Below are 27,527 nucleotides of genomic sequence, written 5' to 3' on the forward strand. Positions count from 1 at the left end.
GGACTACCAGAAGTTAAGGCTGGGAAGGTGAATCTGGGCCAGATATTCAGGTTTTTGATGGCCTGTGTCGACCCTTCTGGTGATGTCACTGACAGTATTTCTGGGGATGAGTGGTCATCGTGGTGGGTGCTCTGAGGAGCTGGTTCCTCTGGTCCTCTTCCAGGCAGATTAGGGAGGGACGCTGGGCAGGTGGCCTCTCAGGCCAGCTGGTGTCCTCCTGACACAGGTGGCGCACCTTCTCCCTGCTGCCTTCCGTCTGTAGCTGAGTGTCCCCACATCTGAGACCATACCTAGTTGTCCCCTTCTTTCCGAAGCCCTTTCTGCTCTTGTGGCAGGTGCAAGTGTACCAGAGCTGCTGGCGACCTCCAGCCTTTTCCGAGGGCAGGCTGCCGCTCGCGTGTGCGTGCCTCTTGCCTGCAGGTGGGAAGGGGGTCCTGCCAGGCCTGTGGCACTTTGCTTTGCCCGTCTCCCTGTCATCCAGAGCCTGGAGCCTCCTTTCCCTGGAACCTAGTGCGCAGAGAAGTGCCTTGTTCCTCCTTTGTGGCCTTGTGTGGCGTCTCCCCTCTCGTTCAGCCTTTACAAAAGTCTCAGAAAGGCCAGCTTGTGAACCTGCCACCCTTCACCCTGCTCCCCCATGTTTTCTCCTCCGCTAACTCCCTGGACCCTGGTTTGCCTTTCCTCCCAAGTGCCTGGTCATCCTTTTAAGTGGTGTCGTGTGTCAGAGGTGCCCTTGTAGGTGGGCTAGTGGAGTCTCTGTCCCTCCGGTGAGGAAGGTGGTGCCCGGGCCATGCAGTGAGCTTCCACAGGCCGGCAGGGCTGTGCGCATGTGCTGTCCTGCCTTGCCCTTCATCCTGGTTTGCATTGGGAGCTCCTAGAGTTGGGGGGCCATCTAGCCTGGTTTGTCTGGGGTGGTCCTGGTTTACATCTGCTCTCATGGATTGACTTTCCTGTTCTTTCAGAGCGACGTGGGGTGGCCGGCGACCGTGTGTGCCGCAGCCTGGCTTGTGTTCTGTCTGGTCTCCACTTCATGTCTTGCCCGTTCTGCTTTGTTTGGAGCCCTTTGCATCAGTCTCCCCTTTCTTTCAAATTGTGCCTTGTTGGGGGACATCCAGGACTAGCCGGTGTTGGTAGAGAAACAGCCTGGAGCCTTCGTCGGTAGCTTTTGGTGTCAGCTGGCTTAGTGATGTGCTCTTTGTTGATGAAGCTCAGTCTGCGAGTGGAGTTGGAGGACACAGCTGCGTCCACTCCGAGAGCCGCTGCCCGCCCCGACATCACCGCTCGGCCATGGAGGTGTCCCCAGGAGGTGTTCACTGTCTGTGACGTCCTGTGCTGCCTGCCCGCTGGCCTGGGGGCGTTTGGCCAAGCCTGGGGGAAAAGTGTTCTGGTGCTCTTAGAAGCTGATGGCAGCGCCCTGCTCTGATAGAATCAAGGAGACTGCGCTCTTGGCTAGAATCTTTCTGATATTTGTCATCTTCCCCTGATAAAGGAAGTCTTTAGTTTTGGGGTGATTCTGTCATGTCTGTGTGTGCATGTTTCTCTTCATACTTCTCTGCCTGTAATTGTACTTCTGGAATATACTTTCATCAACTTGAATTTCGGAACTTTTTGTCTTAATTTTGTGTTAATCTCCTGCTTTTTGTGGTGGAGGGATTGATGGAGAAAGCCACAGCCTTTGTTCCTTGATGGGGTAGTTTTTGGTAGATTTGTGGTGCTGTCAGAGCTCATGCCAGAGGCTGCAGCTGTGAGGGAACCCCACATTCCTTGGGGTATCCAGCAGATCCCGAGTTGGGGGCCCAAGATCTAGGTGAGCACCGTGTGTAGCTGGCCTGCAGCTGCCGCCTCCACTGTGCCAGAGTCCGGGGCAGGGGAGGCTGGCCCTCTTTGGGCTGCAGACTGTGTCGGCAGGTTCCTAGCAGCCCCTTCCTGGTTGGGGAGGCGGGACCCCTGACTGAGAGTCTCAGATTTAGTATCGTTTCCCTTCTGTTGCAAGGAGGCCTGTCTCCCCAGTCAGGCCTGCTAGCCGGGGTGCTGTGGCAGCCTTAGGGGGCAGCACTCCCTCCGCTGCTGGTGGCATCTGTCTGCTGTGCGTGAGCCCCACTCACAGCAGCTGCCCTGAGGCTCACGCTGCCTACACCCCCACCTCTGCTGCCTGTGCTGCTTGGATTTTGTGGTGGTTTCCCACTGTGTTAAAAATGGGCTGGAGTGAGGTTGACCATGATTCCCGACCCCAGAGTTAATTGTGTGAAAAGGCTCTGAATAGTTGAGTGTTGGGCAGACAGTGCAGGGAGTGACCATTCTGTGGAAGCATTCGCAAGGGGGGTGGCTGTTTGGTGACAGTGAGGAGTCCCGGGCAGCAGGTGCAGTTCGTCCCCACTGTGAGCAGACCCGAGTGCAGGCCAGCGTGGGAGGGGGGCACTCACCTCTTCTGGGCTGGTGTATTTCTGTCCAGGGGCCTTGGGGTGCCACAGTGTCCACGCCGTCAAGGTGGAAAGGTGTGAGCAAGAGGGCTAGTCTGTGAGAGGCAGCAGCTTCGAGGGTGGGAACCCAAGTACTTTGATGGAGTGGGGTCATCTCCTGTGGGAGCCGGAGCTGAAACCTGGCTGGTGCAGAGGAGTGGAGGGCGGGGCCAGAAGGTGCATGGGGCCACCCTGTGCAGCCCTGTGCAGCATGCAGTATGGACACCTGCACTCCCTTCTCTGGATGGTCTGTGAGGTGTCTGTTCCACAGCACCCCCAGGCATCCAGGATGCTTTTTCCTTGGTAGCTGTGTTTTAGAAAACAATTTTCTTTGGTAAAATGTGGTTACTGATATGTCAATTTTACAGGAAACCACAGGCTTGGCATACCTGATTCAGAGATTTGATTTGATTTATTTATTTTTTAAAGATTTGATTTATTTATTTGACAGAGAAAGCCAGCGAGAGAAGGAACACAAGCAGGGGGAGTAGGAGAGGAAGAATCAGGCTCCTAGTGGAGAAGCCTGATGTGGGGCTCGATCCCAGAACTCCAGGATCACTCTTAACGACTGCGCCACCCAGGCACCCCTGATTCAGAGTTTTTACACCGCGTTCCTTTTCCAGAATGCGAGGCATTTGCACGTTGCTGCTTCCTGTTCTTGTCATCGCCAGTGTGTGTTCTTCCTTCCCATGCTAAGGGCGAGGAACCCGAGGTGCTGAGGACTTCCGTGCCTCCCGTCATCTGAGGCTGGAACAGGCAGGGGGCAGCCTTCCAGCGGAGCAGGGCGGGCAGCTCGCCCTGGTGAGCCCTCGAGGAGGCGCTGTGGAGAGCACCTCCGTGCCTCAGTTGCAGCTCTGCTCCCTTCTGTCTGCCTTTCCCTGTGGTTTATGTTTGCTGTGTGTCACTGTTGGTTTCTTTTGACATTAAATTTACTGATTTTTTAATATTTTACTATTTTGGGGGGAAACTGGTAGGGTAATTTTACTTTGAGAGTATTGGATTCTGCTGTACATTTAATTCACTTAAATGTGAAGGTGAGGTGAGTTTTGGCAATATGCTTTTCCAAGGTCTCTGGGATATTGAGTGTTCCATCCTTGCTGTCCTTATGGTCATGGGGGTGAGCCTGCCTGGGGAGAGGATTCACACCTTCCTTGTCTCTCCAGGGCCATGTTTCTCCCCCTGAGCTGGACGGATTTGCCTGGGGAGTGTTAACATTTTGATGGGAGGTTGCTCCTCAGAGATGCTGATATAATTGGGCTGGGATTTGGCTTGAGTATCTTGGTTTTCTAAATTCCTTGGAATCTACCCTGTAGCCCCCCCCCCCCCCGAGAACCACTGCTCCTGGTGCCACCTGAGGAAAGGCAGACCTTGGTGTTTACTTCCTTCCCTCCTGCTGGCTCGTGACCCCAGCCGGGGTGGGCATGTGCTGCTCTTTGGGCACCATGGTTCGGCCGTGAGGTAGGGCGGGTGCCCTTAGGCACTGAGTGCCCCCGGATAATTTAGTGTGCCGAGCATCCTGGTCCTTCTCCGTGTGGACTGACTTCTGCTGAGATTTTCTATAAAAGTCCTCATGAGACTTTGCTCCTGTTCCCATAGTACAAACTATATACTCGAAAATTTTTCTGGGGTTGGTTTCTGTTGAATAGATTCCTGATTCAGGAAATAGTCTGCTGTCTCTTTCTAGAGAAGGGTTTTAGTCAGAACATTTCATTGATCCAGAATGTGTGTTTTTTCTCAGTGGCAAGCATTTGTCTCCTCTCATTGTGTAGTTTCCTGTTAAGAAATGTGGTACGTGTGTGAATTCACTTAAGTTCTGATGTCACATTGAAGCCCATTGGCGGGCAGCTTCAGCCAACCAGACGATTCCGGATATCCAAGTAAGAAAGATATATAGTTCTGGAATAACAGGAAACTTCAGTTTTCAACATCCTGTTTTTCTGGGTTTTGTGACTTGCTGCTGCCTCGCCACAATGAAGGTTAGTAGACTTTTTATGTAGAATTCTTCTCGTAGAATGCCACACATTTAATTTTTCTATCTCTAAAACGAGAGCTTTAGAGCCGAGAGACCTGCAGATCGGGTACTCCTGCATGTCGCAAGTAGGGGATGGTCATGTTCTGCGTATAAGGAAGCTGACGCCTGTTGAGGTTAATACTACTAATTCTCTTAAAAAAAAAAACAACCCAAAAAAACAACTAACACATTAAAAAATGTAGGTGGATGTGTCAGCCTAGGTCGTGCTATCACTTGGCTTGGAATTTCTTAAATGTCACAACAAATGACTTATATTCTGTGTTGTACAAGCCGATTCTAAAGACGCTGTGTCCTGAGGCGTCCTTTTTACAGGCAGGGTCTGGCATGAAATCCGCCTTATCGTGTGTGTCCGCTGTAAGAGGAATGGCCTCGGGACCTGTACAGAACGCGTCCATGCGGCCACACTTAAGCGCTAGGGCTCCGCTCAGTTTCTTTCAGCGTTTACAAAGGCAGGCTGTGTGTTCAGCTCCTCCCTTGACTCCATGATTTGATGGCCTCCTTTCTTGAGGTTTTTTCCTTTTTGGTTTTCCTTTTGGTTGCCCGTGTTTAAATAAACCCAACTTCACGATTTTTACTCATTTCAGAAATTAAATACACAGGACTATTAACTGAAGATTTTTTGAGGGAGGCAGCATTTAGATTTGGAATGGCTTCTCTTAGCAGCTCTTGACATGAATGTCCCTTGTAGTGACATTTAACACCGGAGGGTGGATGGGTGGGTTGATTGGTACATTTTCCACTCAGCAAACATTTGAGTTTTTACTGTGTGCTGGCCGTTTTGCTAGATGTTAGGTGTTGTGAAATCTGGTTTATAGATTTTACAGTGTAGGGCGGCATAACTCTTGGAACATAAAGTTGTCATTGTTAATGAGTATACTGGGAGAGCCTGGTTAGGGCACCTCACAGGAGAAGTCCTGTGAGAGACTTAAGGGATGGGTGCTGGGAGGCAGGAAGGAGAAGGGGATTCCTGGCAGGATGTGTGAGATGGAGGAAGGGGAGGGCGGGGAGGGGAGGAGGTGGCAGGCAGCCTGGAGAGGAAGTTGGGGCCCTCCTCCTGCTACTCCTTCCTGGGATGACTGGTGATGTTTGTGCATTCTTGCCCTATTGTGAGAAACTTGGAAGGCTGCTGACATGATTTACGTTTGGGTATCTAAATACGTCTTTGTTGTCGACATCTCTGATATAAATCTTTTCGTTATTTTTCTGGCGCAGTTGTAGGTGATTTGACAAAAATTTTTTTGTGGAGGTTCCTCAGTGATCAGAAGCTATATGTAGTCTTTAGGCAGTATTTGGGAGTGAGATCTGTGTGCATTGGCGTGTGTGCACACATCGTAGAGCAGCTGTAAGGTATCAGGCGTATTATTTGTGTGTGTGTGTGTGTGTGTGTGTGCGCGCGCGTGCGCGCGCGACAGTGCCAGGACAAACCCTCCCGTGTGCCCGCTCTGTAGTGGCTGAGGTCGGAGGAGATGCAGACTACATAATCCTGGTCTGGCCTCAGGGCTGGGCCTGGAGGGTGGAGGTGCCCCCTCAGAGCTGTCCCCCTCTGGAACCTGCTTCTGTTTTCCCTTCCTTGTGCTGTCAGTTCTGGGTTTCTCTTGGCTGTGCCTAGCTGTGGAACGGACTGTGGCTGGGACAGGATTGTGAGGTCAGCTCAGCCCCACCGAGGGCCGGCAGCCGCAGCTCCCTCTCTGGGTGGGCTCCTCCCCAGCTCGCCAAGGGGGTTGGGGCCATATGGGGAGTGGGTGGTTATGAAGCTGGTCTCTCGCCGTGTCCCGAACCAAAGCGTGCCTGCATGAGGAACTGTGGTGGGATCCTGCCCCTCCGCTAGAAGCTGTGTTCGCTGGTCTGCGCCTTCGGGTCGGGCTACGTCTTTGGGACTTGCACAGTGGATCCTGCGTGGTCTTCTCATTGCTGTGAGAACTACGTTTATCCTGCACCCGGCATATAAGACCCTACTAACTTGTTTAATTTTTCCTTTCAGACATTTGATGCAAATGATTTGTATCAGGGGCAGAATTTTAACAAGGTCCTCAGTTCCTTAGTGACTCTAAACAAAGTAACAGCAGGTAAGAATTTTTTTATTGAACTTGAGGGGGTGGGAAGACAAAAGGGCAAAAACATTTGCTTTTCAGTTGGCAAGGCAAAAGTGAGCGTTATTGAATTGTTAAAATAAGCTATCACATTACATATTTGGTTGTAATTTTTGCTGTGATGTGCTTTTCTTATTTGATCAAAGTCTTCCTCTTAGGTCCTGTGGTGGATAGCAGGTGTTTTCCTTTGTGTGGGCAGAAAGATGTCTAGTTGAAATGATAGTAGAGGAGAAGTGTTTTCCACGTGGACAGACTCATGAGCTGTCTTGGAGCTAGAAGCACTTTCTCTGGGTTTTTATTAACATTATGCTGATTAAAGCTCATGTCTAGGGAGCAGATCCAGAGACTGTTTGTGAGGTGTGATCACAGCCAGGGAAGTGGCCAGTGAATTGGGCTCTGCGGTAAACCCCTACCTGGGCCAGGGCTCCTGAGGGTGATGAGGGTGCCCAGGCTATGCGTTTGCAGTGTTGTGAGCCTGGGTCACCCCTCAGTGGAGGGGGCTGAATGGAGCTGGGCTCCGAGACCCTGAGGACGGGAGAGCTTCTGTGCAGATTTCTTGGAGGGAGGCCCCGCCTGCCCCCTGAGCACCGAGAAACTCTGTCTTTAGAGAGCTAAAGGACTTAGTGGCTCTTGTGTTTTAAAGTCCCTTTTCTTTTTCCATTTAACTTTATACATTTTTAGGTTCAGATTTACAGGAGCAAGTTAGACCTTGAGGTCTCTTGATAAGAAACCTCAAGTGTATTTTGTGAGGGGCTCTTGTCATTTTCTTCCTGGCCCTTCAGATGGGGTGTGGGGGAGCAGTCAGAGCACTGTGGGCTGCAGCGCCAGCTTGCGGTGCGCTCTGCGCAGGGACTCAGGTGCCGCTTCCTAGAACTTGTTTGCTGGGCTGGCTGGCCGGCTGGCTGCTGCCCCTGCCTGTGCAGAGGCATGGGGTGGGGCGTGGGGGGCACCACCCAGACAGAGCCCCTGCCATTGCCTGCCATCCCCGGGCAGGGCTTTTGATGTGGCTGTGTTTTCTCAGCTTGTCTGTGTCGTTGAAAGTTGAAAGTCTCCTAGGACTGTTGAGGTGGAAGTATCTGGGGGAATTGGCTCAGTTGATAAGTTAGGAGCTTCCATGAGCAAGTGTGGGAAGTCGGTGAGGATCTAAATCCAGGAGGAGGAAGAGAGACCAGGACGGAGAAGGGAAGGGCATACAAAGATGGACATGGTTAGAATCATCCTACTTACTTGACGTTTTACAGACAGAACTTGAGGGCATTTTATAAAGGTTATTAGGCATTGAAGCTGCTTTCTCTATCCCACATTGTAACGGTTGCAGCTTTAATGTGAACAATCAGATTAGAAGAGAGTTGTGTAACAGTGGACGTAACGCAGTGACGGAAATCTTAGATCCTGGAATCAAACGGAAGAAACTGACGCAGAGCGGGCGCAGTTGCATTTCTTCGCCGTGTGGGTCCTGACTGCCGGCTGCTTTAATAAGCCACCTGGGCCTCAGTTTTATGTGCGTGTCCTGGGACTGGTAGGGGTCTCTGTGCAGGCAGGGGCGAGAGCAGCAGACACAGAGGCAATCTGCACGTCATTTTTTACGGAGACCCCCTGCCTCCAGGGCCTCCTTCTCTGGTGGCTGCTCAGGAGGGAGGAGGACCGCTTTGGTCTTGCCGCCGCTTGCTTGGTCTCCCTGCAGTTGAAGAACAGGTGCCAGCTTAGGGAAGATGGGGGGGGGCGTGCTCTCGGGTGGGTGCTCCTCATCATGAACGTGGCCCGGATCTGACGTCTCCTGAGCATGATACCATTGTTTTTCCCCTTCTTGTGCACGAGCATTACTCCCGTACCCTTGAGAGCATTGGACACTTAGGAGATGTAAGGTGTTCTCGACAAAGACCCGTTTGGAAAGTTGCAAAATAAACCTGATAAACTTGGTACTCTTCCTTTCAGTGTTGACACTGGAAGCCTCTCAGCTGGAAAGGGCTTTTTGGCCACCCCCCCCCCTTTTTTAGAGCATGAGTGTGCCTGGTGTGCAAGAGGGGAGAGGGGCAGCGGGAGAGGGAGAGAGAGAATTGCAGGCAGACTCTGCACTGAGTGTGGAGCCTGATGTGGGGCTCCATCCCACGACCTGCGATCACTCCTTGAGCAGAAATCGACAGTTGGACACCTGACTGAGCGCCCCAGGTGCCCCAAGAACTTCTTGCTCTTATATTGGGCTATTTGCTCTTAAATTTTGTCCCTGAAGTCAGCGTGATGGAAGTGACCCTGTCTTTTTAGATCTCACTTTTAAGTGACTGAATAATAACAGTTGCAGCTGTTGGTTCCAGGTTTGTTGGCCTTGTCATATGTTCATATGTTCCCTTTACTCCTGCCACTTAAAGACCCTTGCGTTCTTTGGGTATATTGATGAACACTTGCCTTTTAACTGGGCAGAAGACAGCAGGAAATAGGGATGTCCTGAGACTCTTCCATTGCACTGAACGGTCCCTTGAAAGGTGGAGTCAGGTGAGAACAGGGGTTTGGCGCGTTGCCACTTTGGGCCGAATCCCCATGAAGTGCCCTTGAGGAGCTGGTTTTGTGCGTGAGATTCCCGAGGCCTGTGCCTTGCTGTAGTAGAAAGCACTGGCCATTACTACAGCCTGAAGCAGGACCTAAGAATGGCGGCGGCCTGTTAGAGATGCTCTGCTGTGGATTTAAAACTGGGCTGGCAAGGCTGTTTGAGGACTGGGTTTCCAGACGCCAGTGTCAGTAGAGCCAGGTGGGCAGCAGGAAGGACAGACAGAAGCCCAGGGAAGTGGGCTCCTCTCGATGCACGCAGCCCTGCGTGGCTCTCAGGGAACGTAGCCCCAGTGGTGCCATGGCCTGTGTGCTTCAAGACCAGCTGCAGATCTGGGCTTTCCTATGAGAACTTCAGACTTGCAATTGACAACTAACTCTGTTTATAAGACACGGTGTAAGCCAACCCCAGCAGATCTGCCAGAAAAATAGGAACTGGAGATGACCAGTTTAAGGATATTTTTATTTTATTATTTATATTTTATTTTTAGAGAGCTTGCGTGTGTGTGTTGGGGGGAGTTGGGGGTTTGGGAGGGGCCGAGGAAGAAAGAGAACCCCAAGCAGCCTCCACGCTCAGCACAGAGCCCTGTGCGGGGCTCTGTCTCATGACCCTGAGATCCTGACCTGAGCCGAAAGCGAGAGTGGCTGCTTAACTGACTGAACCACCCAGGTGCCCCAAGGGTATTTTTAAAGAAGGCTCCCCTTTTGTGTAGTAGCTTGAGGAGGTTGCTACGTGTGTGGATCTTGGTATAGTGATTTCCTGGAAAGTTTCTTCATGGCCTCATCTGTTTTTTTAGTCAACTCCCTTCTCAGAAATGGGTTGCTAACATTTACTTGTTGGTTGGCCCAAGTAGAGTGTCTCTACTCACGAAGAGACTGAGGGAGTGAGCTGAGCACTTTTCATACCTGTTTACTTCAGTCCTTCCAGAACTTTGTGTCGTAAAGCTCGGGTGCCTTCGTTCTGAGGAAGTAATCCTTAGAAGGGTCTCTAACTAAAAGCTCTAAGGGGTTTTTTCCTTCTTTTTAAGCAAGAGTCTTTTCCTTTTGTTGCAAATAATTCCTCCTGTTTCTTGCATGAAGCTCAGTCCTGGAGAAGTGGGTGCGCAGGGATGGTGTGTTGGGAATCAGTACTGGGGGGGATGCTCTGAATTTGAGAGGCTTGTGTTTTCCATGTGAAGGGGAAAATATTAAAAAGTTATAAAACCTTTAAGAAATTTGAAAATCATACTATAGAACTGATGAATAGCTCTGTCCAGTTAATTTCTGGAGAGTGTGCAGGCCGTTTCTGCGGTGGACAGTCTTCTATGCATAAGTGGCCCGCTTTTTGTTGCCTCTCCATGTGTTCCCCAGGGGCTGCCCCTGTTCAGAGTCTGGTGTGCTGCGAGGGTGCATGCTTGCCAGCGTCTCAGCTCGCTCTTCTCTCTGCATGACCTTTTCAGACATCGGCCTGGGAAGTGACTCCGTGTGTGCCCGGCCCTCTTCTCATCGGATAAAGTCTTTTGACTCTCTGGGAGCTCAGCCTTCGCACAGTCGGACTTCAAAATTGTTCCAGGGCCAGTATCGAAGTTTGGTAAGTTTGAGTGGATGATTGGGGTATGTTGGGGAGTTGAGTGTGTGCCCCTGAACCGGGTGCTGCCCAGCTGGAGGGTGCTCTGGCTTCCTGTCCGTGGTTCCTTTACTTGGGTATGGCGTTTGCTGATCACCACATTGCCACAGTAGCCACATGTTACACTTGACTGCTTTTGAGAAACGTGTATATTTTAGGGCTCATATTTTAAGACTTCTTTGATCTGTTAATATAGGGAGATGGGGGCTTTAAGGTGTTTCCCAGGTCTCTTGTATTTTATTTGTGCAAATGAACAGAAAGTATGGGAATAAGAAATTTAGCCATTTCTTCCTTACATATCTAACAGCTAAAGAATCAAAAGAGATGGTCTTTCTAAAAGCATGACATCCTGCGTCAGGATGTGATTGGTGAAAGAGGGACTCCCTTCTAATGGCTGGTGGTGATGTGGAAAAGGTACTGAAGTGAATGGTTATCCTGGGAAGTGAAGAAAAGTCCATTTCTAAGTTGTTAGGATACAGGCTGTGAGCCTAGAACACCGGATGTAACCATGAAACTGGACAGGGATGAAGTACAGCGCTGAATGGGGACTGTGTGCGGAGAGGCCGGCCCTGCAATCCTTGTACAAACACGCGGAACCCTCTTTGGAGCCAGTGGGTGATCGCGCTTAGTTTGATTAGTCGTATGAGTTTGCTTTCATGTACCATTTAGTAAACCCGTGTTCGAGACAAATGGTCTTGCACCAGTTGGGTTCTCCTAAAGAGAACCCAACTCTACGAGTGTTTAGGGACCACAGCTACATTGTCTGCTTTGACACAGAAAAGAAGATTGTTAAGTAAGCTAATGGTGACCCTAAAGAAAGAAATCGGTTAGAGTTCTATTTTGTGGAGGGAATTTGACTTTCATTCATGAAGGAGGGTTGAAAAGGAAGCTACGGAAGGCAACGTAACTTTTACATGTTCCTGAACTTTTTGAAAACAGCTAACTCATTATTACTGGTTTTTCCTTAGAGTGGTGCCATTACTGTTTCTGCTTGTGTATGCTATGCTGTGTGCCACTGTTCTGTGTGCACTGTTCCAGGCGCTGTTCCTGCACTCCCTCAGATGACCCTTCTAGTGACCCCACCAGGCACGGGCTTTAACACTAGGTGAATTTTTCAGAGCACTATTGGGAGTATTTTGATTCTAAATTGAGGAAAAAATATACAAACTACTTGAAAAACATTTTACTTTTTTTTTTTTTTTTTTTTTTTTTTTTGCCCTGAGCCGAAGGCAGACGCTTAACCGCTGTGCCACCCAGGCGCCCCCCCCATTAGGTGTTTTATTTCCAATTTCTCACCCTCTATGATTTTTAAACTTAACTGTGAAATTTTCTTAGAGTAGAAGTGGTCATCTTTAGTCTTTGAACCTTCTCTTGGTTGGAATTCTCATTTCATAGAATCCCAGTTAAGACATAGTTATGTGGTAGATAATAAATTGAAGCCAATTTCATAAGCACAATAGCCCCTCAGAAAGGACAGCAGTTCCCACAAGAACAGGCGTAATTATTGGTTGAAAACCATTTTAAATTTAGCTTTTATAAAATTCCTGGTGGGAAATGTAAGAAAACAAACTCAGCAAACTCTGGGTAAAGAAATACCTGTTGCCTCACCCATTTACCTGTGCTAACTTTTTAGTATTTTAAGAGCATGAGTGCGTGTGAGGTGATGGGGGGACAGAGAGAGAATCCCAAGCAGGCTCCTCGCTGTGCAGGGCTCAATCCCATGACCCTGAAATCATGACCTGAGCTGAAATCAAGTCGGATGCTTCACTGACTGAACCACCCAGGGGCCCCTCCCTGTGTCTGTTTTTAACTACTTGTTGTTGAGTACATGAAGATTAGATTGCAAATGTATAATTTTAAGTAAAACGCAGTTTAATGTAATGTTGAATAGTGAATGTTACTGAGATCACAATAAGTGTAGGATTAATTTTTGATGAGCTGGAGAAATTTTAAGTTACTCCAGAAATAAGCCCTCTACCATCCCTTCTGTTTGGTGTCTGTGATTGGAAGAGACCCCATCAGCTGCTGATGAGAGGGGCAGGGACAAGGCTCTTCTTACCATGCCGTGTGAGGATGACCTTCGCCTTTGGATTTTTCTGCAGGTGTCCTTAGTACTTTGACATAACTTTTCTTGGGTTAAAAATTATAATGAGGATGGCAAAATATTTAAAGCTGGGTGATGGGCACTACAAAGAGGAATTGTTTTCTTAATTGGATTTATAATTGTGCCAAAAAGAATAAAAAAGGAATAAATGTAATCAAGGAGGTGAAAGACTGTACTCTGAACACTAAAAAACAGTGAAAGAGCTTGAGGATGACACAAACAAATGGAAAACATCCTGTGGATTAGAGGAGTCCATGCTGTTTCCGTGCCTGCGCCCCCAAAGCAGTCTGAGGATTCGATGCAGCGCCTGCCAGAATCACAGTAGTACCAGCCCCAGAACTAGAACAAGTACTGCTACCGTCTGTGGAGCCGCAGGAGACTTGAAGTAGCCAAGGCAGTCTTGAGAAGAACGACGCCAGGCGTACCCTAACCCCGATTTCAGAGTGCACTTGAGAGCTGTGATAGTCAGTATGGTGCTGGCACAAGAGCAGACACAGATCAGTGGAACAGAGCCGAGAGCCTGGAAACGAGCTGGCCGCAGTGTGTCCGTTATAAATAAGCATATAAACTTACGGCAGAGGAGGCGAGGCTATTCAGTGGGGGAAAGACGGTCTCTTCAAACAATGGTGTTGGGAGAACTAGACCACTTTCTTATACCACACACAAAAATTAACTCACAATGGATTAAAGATCTAAATGTGAGACTTAAAGTTATAAAATTCCTAGAAGAAAACAAAGGCAGTGATTTCTTTGAAAAAGGCCATAGAAACCTTTTTCTTGTGTGTCTCCTCGGGCAAGGGAAACAAACTATTAGGAGTACACCAAAATAAAAAGCTTTATTACAGCAAAGGAGCCATCAACAAATGACAGCTTGCTGAATGGGAGAAGTTACTTGGAAGTGACCTATCCCATAAGGAGTTAGTATCTAAAATATATTAAGAATTTGCACAAATGAGCATCAAAAAATCCGATTAAAAACAGGCAGAGGACCCAAATAGACATTTTTCAAAGACCTCCAGGTGGCCCAAAGACCCATGAAAAGGTGCTTAACATCACTAACCATCACAGAACCAAGGTGTGAAAGAACCCCTCACCTCAGTCATTGGAATAGCTAGGATCAGGAAGACCGTTAACAGGTGTTGGCGAGGATGTGGAGGAAGGGGAGCCCTTGGGCACTTGCTGGGAACGTAAATTGGTGCAGCCACTGTGGGAAACAATATCACAGTTGTTCAGGTTGAAAATAGAAATACCATATGATCAGTAACTCCACTACTGAGGATTTGCCCAAAGAAAACAACACTAATTTAAAAAGATAACATGCACCTCTGTATTTACTGCAGCATTATTTGCAGTAGCCAAGGTATAGAAGCAACCCAAGTATTCGAAGACAGATGAGTGAAGATGTGGTATATATTCACAGTGGACTATCACTCAGCCATAAAGAATAAAATCTTGCCGTTTGTAATAACATGGATGGACCTAGAGGGTATACTGCTGAGTGAAGTAAGTCAGAGAAAGACAAGTACCACATTAGTCCACTTACGTGTGGTATCCGAAAAACAAAATAAAAAGCAAAAACAAACCCATAGAGAACAAACTGATGGTTGCCAGAGAGGGGTGGGGGATGGGCAAAGTGAGCACGAGGGAGGGGGAGGGCGACAACTAGGTGATGGGTGATGTCCAGCTACCCATCATCTTCTACTTTGTTTGAAATTTTCCTTAATATGCTAAACACAATTCGTGGTTTCCTGAACATTGATTTTATGACCTCTCGATTGCGTATGGCACTCATTCCCCAGGCAAGTATCAGTGTTTCCAGGGTACTCTTTCAGAGCCCTTGGGCACATGTACTGACTCCGTGCTCACGCCTCTGGTTGAGCAGGTCTCCGCTGACCACCACCTCGGAGCTCGCTGTCAGCATAAGCCTGCTTTGGGGTCTCTGAATCCGTCTGTTCCTGGACAGGTTTCCTGCTTGTGTAGGCATGTTTGAGCAGTTCTAGCATTTCGTTTGCACTAACCTGGAAGTGTTAAATTCCTTACCTTGGCACTTCCCTGTTGCTTCCTCATTCTTTTCTTGGGGCGACTTCTCCCCGCCGACACCCTGTGCTGAGCTCTTTTCTGTGCCCCTGTGCTGTGTGCTGGACCCCTCCCCCAGACTGAGGGACTCCATAACTGCACTGGAGGGGCCTCAGGCTGTGACTTGGGTCTTGTTTTTCCTCCTGTCTGAGGCTGACTCCATCCTTTTTTATTGGTGAATAAATTGTACTGACTGCTTTGGGGATTCCTCCTGTCCTTCTGTGCCCTGAGTTTTCATCCCTTGACTCCTGGTAAGTATGACTGTGGGCTCCTGAGTTTCCTCTCCATGTATGGAGAGAATAGATGAGGAGGGGACGTGGTTGCTCCTGTCACCCTTCACTTGTGAGAGTCCTTACATGAGCCCTCAAAGCACTTCCCGTCCCTGTGGTGCCCCATACCTCCTGGGACTGGGCCAGCCCTGGTCGTTGAGCTCCCAGAACAATTTCTAAGGTGTAAGACCGTATATCTGTGTGTTCCTCACGGTTGAAATCTTTCTAGTTCCTCTGTCTAGCAATCATGGGAATACTGGCTGGTTCAACGTACTAATGTCATCAATTCTCAGAGCTCTTTAAAACCTTTTTACACGTCTCAAAGTAGCAGGTGTGTTATGTCTGATGGTATGTTCTGACATTTGGAATACAAAGGGGGCATCATCTAGTTGCCAGCATCTTCTATTTGACAGAATACGTTCTGAGGAAACAAGCTAAGAGAGGTACTATTTACATGAGATCACGAGACCGGGAAATACTAGCCATTGGAGTAGAAATTGGGTCTTTCCTTGACAGGCTTTTCTTCTTTCAGTGAAATTCTGGGTACTTTCAGGGAAAAGAGGATAGAGTTCATGTGAAGGCAGTGCTCCGGGATGTCCTGGTTTTGGGTTGTTAGGATAACTTCAGAATGTGGGATAAAGTCAGTTGCTTGGTGAAGATCTGGATGTGCGTGCTCTTGGCAGGTGTAAGCGTTAGGAGGTGGCTGTTAAGAACAGACGTGGTGGGGACAGGTTCCTGCTCCCAGACGAGGTGCTGTACGTGTACCCCACAGTTTCCTTCCCTCACTGGCTGACCTGAAACCTACATCTAGATAACAGCTTGATGAATTTCTACAAGTCACATATTCCCGTGTAAGATCGAGAGGCAGAACCTGACCAGTGTCACCTTTGTTAAGTCTGCCTTTCCCAAATGCATCTGCTATTCTGATTTCGAACTGTAAAGATGAGCTTTACTTGTTTTGTGTTTGACATAAATGGAATCCCACGGCATATACCCGTTCTGTGAGTGGCTGCTTTGGCTCACCCACTATATTGTGTGCTCTCGTAGGGGGTCTGCTTGAACCCAGATGCCTGACGAGCTTTAGTTGCAGGAGCACTTTTAAAAAGCGGAAGGAGAGAAATCTAAAGTAAGGTAGTGGTTAAATACCTCCTTCTGGTTTCCTGGCCTCAGTGGCAGTGACCTGAGCACGCCTCGTCCGCGTCGGGATAGGAGGCTGGCGGCGGGCGTGGAGTCCTTGCGGCGTCCTGTGGTGCACCCCCTTGCATTCCATCCCGCCTTTGGCATCTTGCTCTCTTAGCAGCACTCCTTAGAACAACGTCTTACTTTTACACCTCCAGTAGGGGCTGAACCAGCAGACGTCTGTGGAATCAGCCATTTAGACGGATCTAGGCTGGCTCCCTGTCCTTGGACCCCCTGTCCTTCCGTTGTGGAGTGGCTGTGTGGAAGACACATCAGTGGTGTTTGCCTACTGCGTGCCTGACTGCAGAGAGTTTGCAGCTTGTGGGGAGAGTGTAGTTGACCTCATTTGTCATCTTCCGGTCGGTGTGGTGCCTGGAGAGGGCTTTAGCACTGGTTGCTGAGCTGAGGTGGATGGGCTGGCTGCAGGGTCATTCCTGGGGGGAGTTTGACATCCGTGGGGCCCGCTCTGTGCATGTCCTTGGTTACGTGTCGTATTCCCTTGTGGAAACTGATCACCAGGATTGGCTCTGTGCAGGATTTACACCAAGCCAACTTGCCCAGGGTGGGTCACGGAAAGGAAGAACATGGTGGGCGACATAAGCAGGATGACCGTGTTTTGCAAAGTTGAGCTGACCCAGCGTGGCAGCCCGATCTGGCTTCCCTCCCCAGAGCAGGGACATACGTGCCCTTTCTCGTGGGGGGCTTCAGCTGCCCCTCACCGTTCAGGTGCGCCAGCAAGCATCACGTTTGAGGTGACTGGTGAGCCAGAGCTGTGTTTCAGTGTTGCCAGGTGCTGAAGAGATTTCCTTACTGAATGTTCTAAGCATTAAATATGCGGTAGGTATAAAGTGTTTAATTTGCTGGATAGAACATTTAGTGGGTGTATTTAGATGAGTACATTTTTATAACTTATATTGTAAAATACACAAGTAAGTATTAAACATTTGAGGAGCTGTCTGCCCCTCTTTAAGACCTGTCCCACTGTTTGTGCTTTCTCTTTCTCTCTTTGGTGATACATGCACCTCGTTTAGAATCGGGTCCTTCAGGACTTGGTGCAGGAGGGGCCAGGCAGCCAGCCGCTTCCCATCTTTCCCATTGTCTCAGTGAAGGCCTGTGTGAAGCTTGATTTCTTAAACCTTTGTGGGGGTGTTGGGGGTCTGGCAATGCACCCCAGGCCCGTACCTTCCTCCTGGCTGAGTTTCCCCCGTGGCTTCTGTTGGGTCTGGTCTGTGTGATGTCACCATGTCCCAGACCCACAGCATGGCCAGGATGTGTGCTGTGACTGTTCGTCCTTTCCTGAGCACATTTTGTTATCCAGAACTAATCATTGTTGCCTGTGAGCTTTCCGTGCACCCTTTCCGACTGCGGCCTAGCCTTCTGCCTGTTTCTAAGAATCTCCTGTACATTCAGACCTGTTTAGGACTTTTCACTTCTTCCCTGGGAGCTCCCTGCAGTCTTGTGGCCGCTTGAGAGTCTCCTGGTTGTCGCCAGGCTCCTGCCAGCTGCTGTCTGAGGTGTCCTCCTGCATCACCCTCCCCTCCTTCTGACCCATGCCCGTCCCTCCCCCCTTTTTAGAGAAGACGCGGAGTCTTGGGCTCTTCCCTGGCTGACCCCCGTGTTCTGGAGGAGCACATCTTTCAGTAACTTCTTGAGGAGAGGGCGCATGGGCCGTGACGCGTTTGAGAGCTTGCACGGGCCCACATGTCTTTTTCATCCTAATTCTAAGCTTTGCTTCCGTTTCCATAGTTTAATTCCGACGTGACTTGGTTGGGGCTTCTTTGGGCTGCTTCTGCTTGGGGTTCATGCAGCTTTGTGGCTCTGTAGGCTTGTGTCTTCTGCCAGGTTGGGGACACGTTCAGCCGTGTTTCTCAAACCACCTTCTAGCACGTCTCAGGCCTGTCATTTTCCACATTGTCCCTGGGGCTCCCCCGTGTTTTCACCATCGTTTTGAGTAAATTTTGTAAGTTCTTCTTTTGGAGATTTCCTATTTTATTTCTCTATTTTGAGAGAACTTGTAATGGTTTTTGAAGCCTTTTGATGAAAGTCCTTTGTGATCCCAGCAGCTCCTCCATGTCAGTGCTGCTGTCGGCATCTTCGCTGGTTCAGGTGGGGTCGTCCTGGTTCTCGGAGTGAGCAGTGCTTTGTGTTGTATTCTCGACACTTGGGAGGAATGCGAGGAGGTGCTGCACCCTACTTCTGAGTCTTGTGTGTTTGCAGGCCGTGACCCTGACTGGGCTTGATGTGATGGTCCTGGCCTATATTGGTAGGCTGTGCTTCCAATAGCAGCTTAGTTTCCAGAGTTCTTGCATGGGTGTCTGGTCAGCCTCATCCCCCTGGTATTGCTGGGGTTTGTGCTGGGCCCCGATGACCCTGCTGGAGGACAGGGGACACCGGTGTGGGCACATGGGGCCATTGGCTGCCACCTGGTGGGAGTGAAGGCAGGGACTCCCTGCCTGATCTTCGCTGATGTCACCAGTGCAGGGGGAGTGCTGGTGCTCAGTGGGGTAGGCAGGGACACCCTTCCCTGTCTCTGTGGACTCCCAGGTGCAGGCTGAGGGGCACACCCCCGCTAGCGGGTGAGTGGGCCTGCCTGGTGCCCCTCTTCGGCTCATTTCACCAGGAGATCAGGCTTTTCTTGGGGATGTGTTTAGTTTACTCCTGTTGATAGTTCCCAGTGGCAAGCCTTGAGCACCTAGTCTGGGATAGATGGAAATAAAAAGAAACTCTAGCCAGTCTGCCTCCCTCTTCCCACCTTTCAGAGATGGGCACATCTGCTTAATCTGAGGAAAAAATGCAAATGAAAAGGAGATACCATTTCTTGCCAGCAGTTAGGCACAAAGAAGAATGCTGGGCAATGTCTAGTGCTGGCGAGCGTGCAAGGAGCCGGCTCTTGAATACTGCTGGTGGGAATGTGGCCGCCTGCAGGCAGCACCTCTCTGGAGGGCATTTCAGAAATTGGTACTAAAATTTAGAATGTGTCGTACATGTTTTCTGACCTGAATGTCGTGTAAGGCTTATTTACAGGTGTGTTCAAAGATGTGCAGGGAGCTTTAATGCAGCCTTTTTTTGTAGTAGAAAAACAGTAGAATTAACCTTAAATCCAGTAATGGAGAATGAGTTAATGGCACAGCCATACAGTTCAGTTACGTGGTTAGTTAAGACTATAAAGTAATAATGCTGGAAACAGCACACTGTGTTAGCTTTTGATAAATTGTAGAGACGCTCCGTCCACTTTGATGTAAGTGCGTGTATGGCAGCGTGTAATGTTGGCGTAGGCCTAACCGTGGCCGGAATTGGGCCTTCAGACCACGAAGGGTTTGCTCCGGGACCGGCGCCGGTGCTGGTGGTCAGGGTGCACTGCGGGGAGTCCGAAACCTGCTCCCCTACCTTAGCGGCGGTGCTGCTGGAGTGGGACAGTTATGCTCTGTTCGTACTGGTCAGACACGATCTAATTTTACGTGAAGGAGAAGCCATGAAAGTTGTCTCCGCCTTCTTCCCTTTTTAGGACATGACTGACAATAGCAACAACCAACTGGTAGTGAGAGCCAAGTTCAGCTTCCAGCAGACCAATGAAGACGAGCTCTCCTTTACGAAAGGAGATGTCATCCACGTCACGCGGGTGGAGGAAGGCGGCTGGTGGGAGGGCACGCACAACGGCAGGACTGGCTGGTTTCCCAGCAACTACGTGCGGGAGATCAAGCCCAGCGGTAAGTGGGGCCCTGGCGGAGGGGCTGCTGCCTATCCTCTAGGCGGGAAGCAGACAGAAGGGCTTGTGCTCCCCACCTGAGCGTGCGGAGATGGCCCTGGGCGGAGGAGTCGCGCTCTTCCCCGCTGCTGCTTCCAGCGAAGGGATCCTTGCTTTCATCCTCCTTGGCGTGCTGGCATGAAGGCTCCGTCATTGAAAGGAGCATTTCATTCAGTCATAATACCCCTTTAAAATAAGGACTTGGGGTTTGCCGTATCACACAGGCTGTTAACTTTTATCGCTACGGGTGCTTTTGGCAAGGATGTATGCTTTGTTTTTCTTTGTATATTAAAATGCATCACTTTCCTTATGTTTTCTGTAATTAACATTATTCCGAAAAATTACTCAGAGGCTTGTATTATTTTGAAAGGGAATAGTAGTAGTTGGCGCTTATTTCTGTTGTCTGATTCTTGAGGAATTAGAAGTTCTGAGGCCTCAGGGCTGTGTTCTCTGTCAGGAGGGTGTGGCTTGACAGTTCTGTGCACCCAGCATGTGTTCTCCACACATGCTGTCCTGCTTGGGGCTGTGCTGGGGCAGTAGCTGTCCTTCTGAGCACGTCGCCTTGCTGTTTTGTCATGAGTCAGCATTAGCTGTGTGCAAAGACTGCTGGGTTTATGAGCGTGGCTGTGCAGTGCTTGACCTCACAGATTTCCTCCATACGGATGACCCTTGAACAACGTGGGCTTAGGGGTGCTGACCCCGCTGCACAGCCCCAAACCTGTATAACTCTGATGCCCCCAAAACTTAACTTCTAGTAGCCTATCGTTGGCCGGAAGCCTTACTGATGAAATAAACAGCTGATTAGCATATATGTTTTGTGAAGGCATTGCTAAAAAAGCAGAGGAGACCACACATTTGCAGTAGTACAGAGTATTGAAGACGTCCATGCAGTTCAGCCTGTGTTGTCCAGGGTCCACTGTGCTTCCGTGGACTTGGCGCTAAGTGCCACCCTCCCAGCCCTTCTGACACCAGGAGGGTGGTGTCGGAGCAATTTGGTGACATCTCTTAGAGCTCCCAGGACCCTGGTAATTTCCTCGGTGATAAGAGCACTGGGAGCATCTTTTGTTCTAATACTTGGTCTTTGATCCTATTTCCTGATACAGAGCTCCCAGAAGCCTGGTAATTTCCTGTGTCTGGAACCGGGGGGCAGACCCAACATTTTTTCTACTTCAAAGCCACGTTTTGCGTATCCATTCACTTGTTGCTGGACATTTGGCTTGTTTCCACCTTTTGCTGTTGTGAGTCGTGTTGCTGTGAACCCGCGTGAGATCTGTGTGAGTCCTCTCCGTTCTCTTGGCTATGTGCCTAGGAGGGCTGTTGCTGGCTCCTAGGGTGACTGTGGGACTCCTGAGGAGCCGCCATGCTGCCCCCCCAGCAGTGCACGAGGGCTCCCGTTGCTCCACATCCTTCACGTCCTTGACAACGCTTTTTTTTTTTTTTTTTTTGATAATAGTTATTGGGTGTGAAATAGTACCTCACTGTTGCTATTTTTCTCTAGTTGATAACAAAAACAGTATCTTCGTTACACTAAAGGTCTCGGTAAATAAGTTTCTTGGTTGCTTCTGTTCTGGTTACTATATGAAGTGCTGCTGTTGTTCAGTCCTCACCACGACCCCAGGAGATGTTGAAATATTCAGGGCCTAGGGTGCAAGTCCTCCTCCTAAGCCATGCAGGTGTGTAGCCAGACAAGCACGCGGCACTGGTATCAGGCTGATAGGGATAGAAATGTCGCCTTAATCTTACAGACTGAGTGGCTGGGGTGAACTCGTTAGTAGTCCCTGGTCAGGCCCTGGGAAGGGTCGAGTCCAGTCTCTGAGCTAGTTCCTGGCCAGTCCCAAAGTCTGATGGTCATCCTGGGGCCAAGAGTGCTGCCCTCAGCCATTTCCAGGAGGATGCTGGAGTTGGGGAGGGGAGGGGGAAGGGTGAGGTGGTCTTTGCCGTTACCAGTGAGGGCAAGGGGGGCCACAGAGCTGGTGCTGGGGCCCGCCATCAGAGTGGAGCCCGACTGGGCCCATCTCTGTTCAATCTGGGCCTTGAATTCTGCTATGAGTGACTCATTTATTTTCTCTTTATTTATTTCTAAAGATTTTATTTATTTGGGAGAGTGAGAGAGAGCACAAGTGGGGGTGGGTAGCAGAGGGAGAGAGACAAGCAGACTCCCTGCTGAGTGTGGAGCCTGATGTGGGGCTTGATCCCAAGACCCCAAGATCATGACCTGAACCGAACGAAGGCAGACGCTTCACCGACTGAGCCACCCAGGCGTCCCATGAATTACTCATTTTAATGCGAATCTTGGGCTGACTTTGAGTTGCCACAGTGTAAGAGTGCATGTGAATTTTTTACTTTTCAGGTATTTCTCCCCATGGAGTTTTGACAGTTACCCTTTGACAGTCACATGGAAAAGATAGTCCGTGGGTCTCAAAGTCCTCTTCTGGTGACATTTGGGAGTTGTTTCCTAAAGGACTTGGGCGTGTGTGGTATTGGTGTCATCAGTAGATGGTTTTGCGGTGTGCTGTCACCCTTGTGAGGTCTGGCAGTGCCGCACCGATGCCTTGGTCTGGGGGGTGTGGGGCCAGATAGCTGGTGGGGACAGATGCAGCTCTAAGGACAACTAGCCGTTGCATGGGGGGGTAGTTGACTTAAGAAAAAAAAAAAAGTATTTAAAAGGGGCACCTGGCTGGCTCTGTCAGTGGAGCAGGCAACTCTTGATCTCGGGGTCGTGCATTCGAGCCCCACGTTGGGTGCAGAGATTATTTAAAAATCTTTAAAAAAAGAAAGCCATTACGTGTCTGTGTTGACTTATGTCAGGGGCGACTGCATCCTGTTCCACCAATTTGTACATCTTACTCTGTGTTTCCGTGTGCACGTGCATGAGAGAGAGACCCTTTTAAACACGTATATAACTGCATTTGGGTCACGTGGAATCCTTGGTTTTTGTACTGAATAGAGACAAGTAACTTTGGAAGATTTCCTGTTTTTTGTTTTTTTAACGTATAAATGACACGTTTGCTCCGATTGGTGATCTGTCGTGCTAAGTATCCTTTGGCTGACAGTCGGACTAAAGGAATAACCTTCTGGGAGTAACTTCCCTTGCTGTGCTCACAGATTATCTGAGTGTATTCTAGGGAAACTTGTCCCTGTCTGAGTTTAGATGTGGGCGTTTGAGACAGACAGGAAATGCTGTTTTTACTCTATTACTTTACAGCAGTGGAGAACTCAAGGGTCACAATGACATGCTAATATTGTATCTTCAGTTATTTCTGTGACTTTCTGATTTTGGACAGGATTTCTTTTTGGAAGGGTGTGTTTCAGATAAGCATTGTAATTCACAGTGCCATTCTTCATTTTCTGTAAACAAAGTGTGCCAGATCTAACTGGCAGTCATGTAGGAGCATTTCCTTGTGAAACAAAAATATGGACGTCCTTTAAATTGTGAGTTTCTCCTTGTTACACTTCATGTATGAATTTTGTTCTTGAATAAACACACCTGAGGTCTGCCTCTCAGTGACCTCTTCTGGGCTGCCTGTCTCCAGGTAAGTGCTCAAGAGTGTCCGCTAGGTCGGTTTGCCCTTGTAGCTGCAGGCCGCAGCCTTGCTGTGGGGCTTGGCCCGTGTAGGTGTGTGCCTTTGACCTGTGTGTGCTTTCTTGTTTCAAATAACCCTCTTTGAAGACCAGTGTCCCCCAAGAGTCTGCAAAAGGGTATTTCCAAACCTTGCTGCGAGTATGCTTTTCTCCCTGAATATGTACCCCCTTATGGCAGGTACCCCCTTTATTTAGCATTTATTTTCTATGCACATTGTTTTGATATGCAAAAACAGTGGAATTCTGCTTTTTGTACACACAAGGTGCATGTTTTATGCACATTCTGTAAAGAATATCTTACATTGGAGACAGAAGGGGAGAAGCAACAAGGCGGTGGTCCTGGGGTAGAGGGACTCTGCTTGTTGCTGCTGCCACTGCATCGGTCAGTAATGGGCCTCACTACAGGTCATGCGCCCCTGGGTTGGGGGGGTCGTGTGTGCTTTTGACATCAAAAAGTGACCTAAAATGCAAACTGGGTTTTGGGTGCAGCGATTAATTTAGTTATGGAAGAAAAGTGTTATGAATATAATCTGCAGGGAAAGGGACAGAGGTAACAAGTTTGTTTTTGTGTTGCTGGAAATGAATGTGTGTGCGTGTGATGTTAGGTCTCTGAAAGCACCCCGGATAAGGCTGCTCTAGAGGGTAGGCCTGCCTACTGTTTCTTCCAGACGCAGATGTGATAATAGGTGGGAAGAGTTATCCACATTAGATTTGTTTCTCCGATGCGTGTGTGGGGAACCTGGCATGATGTATGGAGGGGTCTGGGATACAAGGGTATGGAATTTTGCCAGGACGTGGGAGTGAAGTGTTCTCCAGATTAATGCAGTGTGCGCTCCCCCAAACAGCTGTGTTAGCGGGTGTTGTAGGGGATGTTCTGTGTGTGTGTGGCCGTGTCCTGGTGACTGTGATTGAACATCCTGTTCCCAGGACATGGCCCCTAGGGCAGCTGACATATACTAGTTTGGGGGTCAGAGTTGATAGTCCTCCAGTATCAGGGATGTTCTTTTAAAGTTTTTTGTTTTCTTATAAAACGCTGTTGGGTAGTACGAGCCTGTAAAGACCAAGCAAGGAGGACAGAAGCCCCTGGGGATGGGAGCAGAAGTCCCACTTCACCCACCTTCGCATCCACCCTACAGGTGCCCTCCAGCTCCCGCCCACATGCCGGGACTTCTCTGTGTGTGTCTTGGACACGCTGTCCCTGGGCACCTTGTCTTCCTTCCCTCTTCCTTGTAAGCTTGGGCTTTACATTTTCTTCTCCCGTTGCTTCCCATCATCGGTAATGCCTGGCAGTAAGCTTGGCGGGTGCTCGGCTGTACCCCACTCTGTAACACGAGCACCTGTCTCTGCCTTTCTGCAGCCATCCGTCCTGCCTGGGGTTGGCCTTGTTTTCCACGTTCCGTCGGCAGGACTGTGGGGAGTGCACTCACTTCCAGAACCACAGGTAGCATCCATTCAGTAGGTACTTGAGTGAATGCTGTTGTGGGAACTGGGAGAATAACAGTGAAAAAAACGAAATGTCTTTCCAAAAATCCTGAAGCTTACATGAGGCTCCCTGAGTAGAAAATGAGGTGGAGCAGACAGTTGAGAAGGTGAACGTCCCTTGGGCGCTCTGCTGGCATTAAATAAAAGACTAAGAGGTGGAACAGGGCGCACGGTGCAGGTCTTCCTGGGTTCCCTGGGCTCCATAAGCCAGCTACGGAAAATCACTGTTGGGACGAGTGTGAGTCTGGTGAACTCCGACTACAACTGGGTATGAGAGGATAGGAATGACTGTTTTTGTCCGCTGTGTTAATGTCTTGATGGTTGGGTTTTAAAGTCTGAGTCTGACAGACATCATAAAGTTTTGTTGGTAAATTGCTAGTACCTGGGATCTCCTGTATAATGCTTCCAGAAAAGAAGAGGAGGGGCCTAAAGGTTAACTGTTGAAGCTACAGAAGTGTATATATGTTACTGTCTCTCTTCTGTGTAAGTTTCCATAATTCAGGTGCAGAAAAGCAGGGGCAGTGTCACCCTAACGCGGAGCTCCCTGAGCATTTACTACTAGCGCGTTATCTCTGAAAGAGTGGGGAGGACTCGGGACCAGGTGCCGTCCAGGTCGAGGGCACTGTGGCAGCGTGGAAGCTGCTGACGGCAGAATGAACCCATACAGAGTGAGTGACGTGACCTGGCATGGGGATTCGTGGATGAGGTGACAGCTGTCGTGCGGAAGATAGGAAGAGGAATGGGAATTAGCCACTCTCAGGGCTGGCTGCAGGCTCTGTTGGGTCACTTACGTCACGGATGAAGGGGCAGCAGTGGATGTGGAGCTTTCGGACCAGTTGTTCCTAATTGTCCTCTTCTATAAGCGTTCTTACTCCAAAAACAGTCACAAAAGAAAGCCTATGATAGTTGAGTCACATGCCGTGCCTGTACCTGACCGTCGCCTTTGCCCGTAGCCAGGGGTGAGGGCTGTCGTGTACAGCAGCGCTCCCTCATTCGTGGTCTGTTCCCTGTGGTCACCTAAGGTCCGGAAGCAGCGACGTGTGTCGGGAGGTGAGTGGTAGCCTGACGTGGTGTCACTCAGCTCACTCCTTCAGTGGGCATTTTATCTCCTCAAGCTCTCACTTCACTGGGTGAGTCCCAGACAGGGTGACTTTTATTAGAGTCTATTGTTAGGGTTTTCATTAATCTCTTACTGTGCCTAACGTACAAATTAAACTTTATCATAGGTCCGCACCTAGAGGAAAAATCGTATCACGTGTAGGCTTTGGTGTTCTCGGTTTCCGGCATCTCCAGGGTCTTGGAAGCTAGGGCTCACCAGTTGGGGGGGGGGTCTCCTGTATGAGCCTCCCCAAAGTGTCCCCACCTTCAGTGCTGCTTAGAGGCTCCCTGCCCTCCATCCAGGCATGGTTCCGATTCTGGACAGCATCTTCTCCAGTAATGCTGCCTGCTTGCTGTTTTTGCTTTCTCCTGAAAATCCTATTAGATAGCTTATTTTGCCCTCTGTGGCTTTTAATCTGTTTTTCGTATGTTTTGTTTTGCTGGGCTTCATTCATTTGGAGTCCCCTTCTCAGACGTTTGTGTTCACCAGCCCCCCCTCACCAGGGATGGTAGCTATCCATTGAGTTTTCATTTTAGTGACCAGAGAGTTCACGTCCAGGAATTGTTTCATTATTTTCCAGGTGGCTTTTCATTTTTGTGGTGTCTTTCTTCTCCATTATGGTTCTTTCTTACCAGGTGTTTTAAACATACTTACTCCATAGTCACTTAGGTTGCCTCGTTTCCAGGTCTTGGGTACTCATTTCCCTTGCGTGTCCTATTTGCTTACACTGTTGACTCAGTTCTTCATGAGCTCATACTTTCTTGTTACAGATCTGTCTTTGGGGGTTTGGTGGGGGTGCCTGTGTACCCTGGCTTGCGGAAATATTCCTACAGAGGAACATTTGCTTCCTGAGGGACTCCCAGAGTTTTTCTTGACCTGGGCAGATCGTGGTGGGCCTCTGGAGGTTGGCGTGCGTTTAGACCATATACCGCAGCAGGGGCAGCGTCTGCGCTTTGATTTCTCATGGGCTGTGTCTCCCATCCCTGAGTAGCCAGCCCACGTCTGTGCTGTTTCTCTGAATCGGTGGCCGGGGGCTTTAGGCTTCTCTTTGTCAGCCCTAAAGGTCACCAAGAGATTCTCCTGTTTCAGTCTGTCTGGCCCCAACCTCAGCCCCCACGGGCCCTCCCTGTCAGTGCCACTAGGGATTCCCCACCCCCTTTTCTCTTAGCACATTCGTGTGTAAGTTTTCTTGTTTTTGGTGTTTGTAGTTTATCTCAAGAAAGGGAAAATCTGTTTGTAGTTTATCTCAAGAAAGGGAAAATCTGC

General features: G+C 49.4%; 1 protein-coding gene across 7 annotated transcripts in view; it reads left to right on the forward strand.

Annotated features, from left to right (window-relative positions):
• ARHGEF7 (Rho guanine nucleotide exchange factor 7) overlaps window positions 1–27,527 on the forward strand; it is a 99,088-nt gene that overhangs the window by 16,969 nt on the left and 54,592 nt on the right. For 2 of the 7 annotated variants that reach the window (XR_004626831.1, XM_019805290.2), the window contains exons 1-4: window positions 4,317–4,432; window positions 6,470–6,554; window positions 10,559–10,689; window positions 19,859–20,060. Coding sequence is in view for 6 of the 7 variants with exons in the window: in XM_019805290.2 (XP_019660849.1) it covers window positions 4,427–4,432; window positions 6,470–6,554; window positions 10,559–10,689; window positions 19,859–20,060 (424 nt within the window). In the remaining variant the exon portion in view is untranslated. Of the gene's footprint in view, window positions 1–4,316; window positions 4,433–6,469; window positions 6,555–10,536; window positions 10,690–19,858; window positions 20,061–27,527 lie in introns of those variants that run through there. The other 5 variants (XM_034665485.1, XM_011231556.3, XM_011231554.3 and 2 more) reach the window with 4 other exon arrangements.

Source organism: Ailuropoda melanoleuca, chromosome 7 (assembly GCF_002007445.2).
Source record: "Ailuropoda melanoleuca isolate Jingjing chromosome 7, ASM200744v2, whole genome shotgun sequence".
In the NCBI taxonomy this organism is placed as follows: domain Eukaryota; kingdom Metazoa; phylum Chordata; class Mammalia; order Carnivora; family Ursidae; genus Ailuropoda; species Ailuropoda melanoleuca.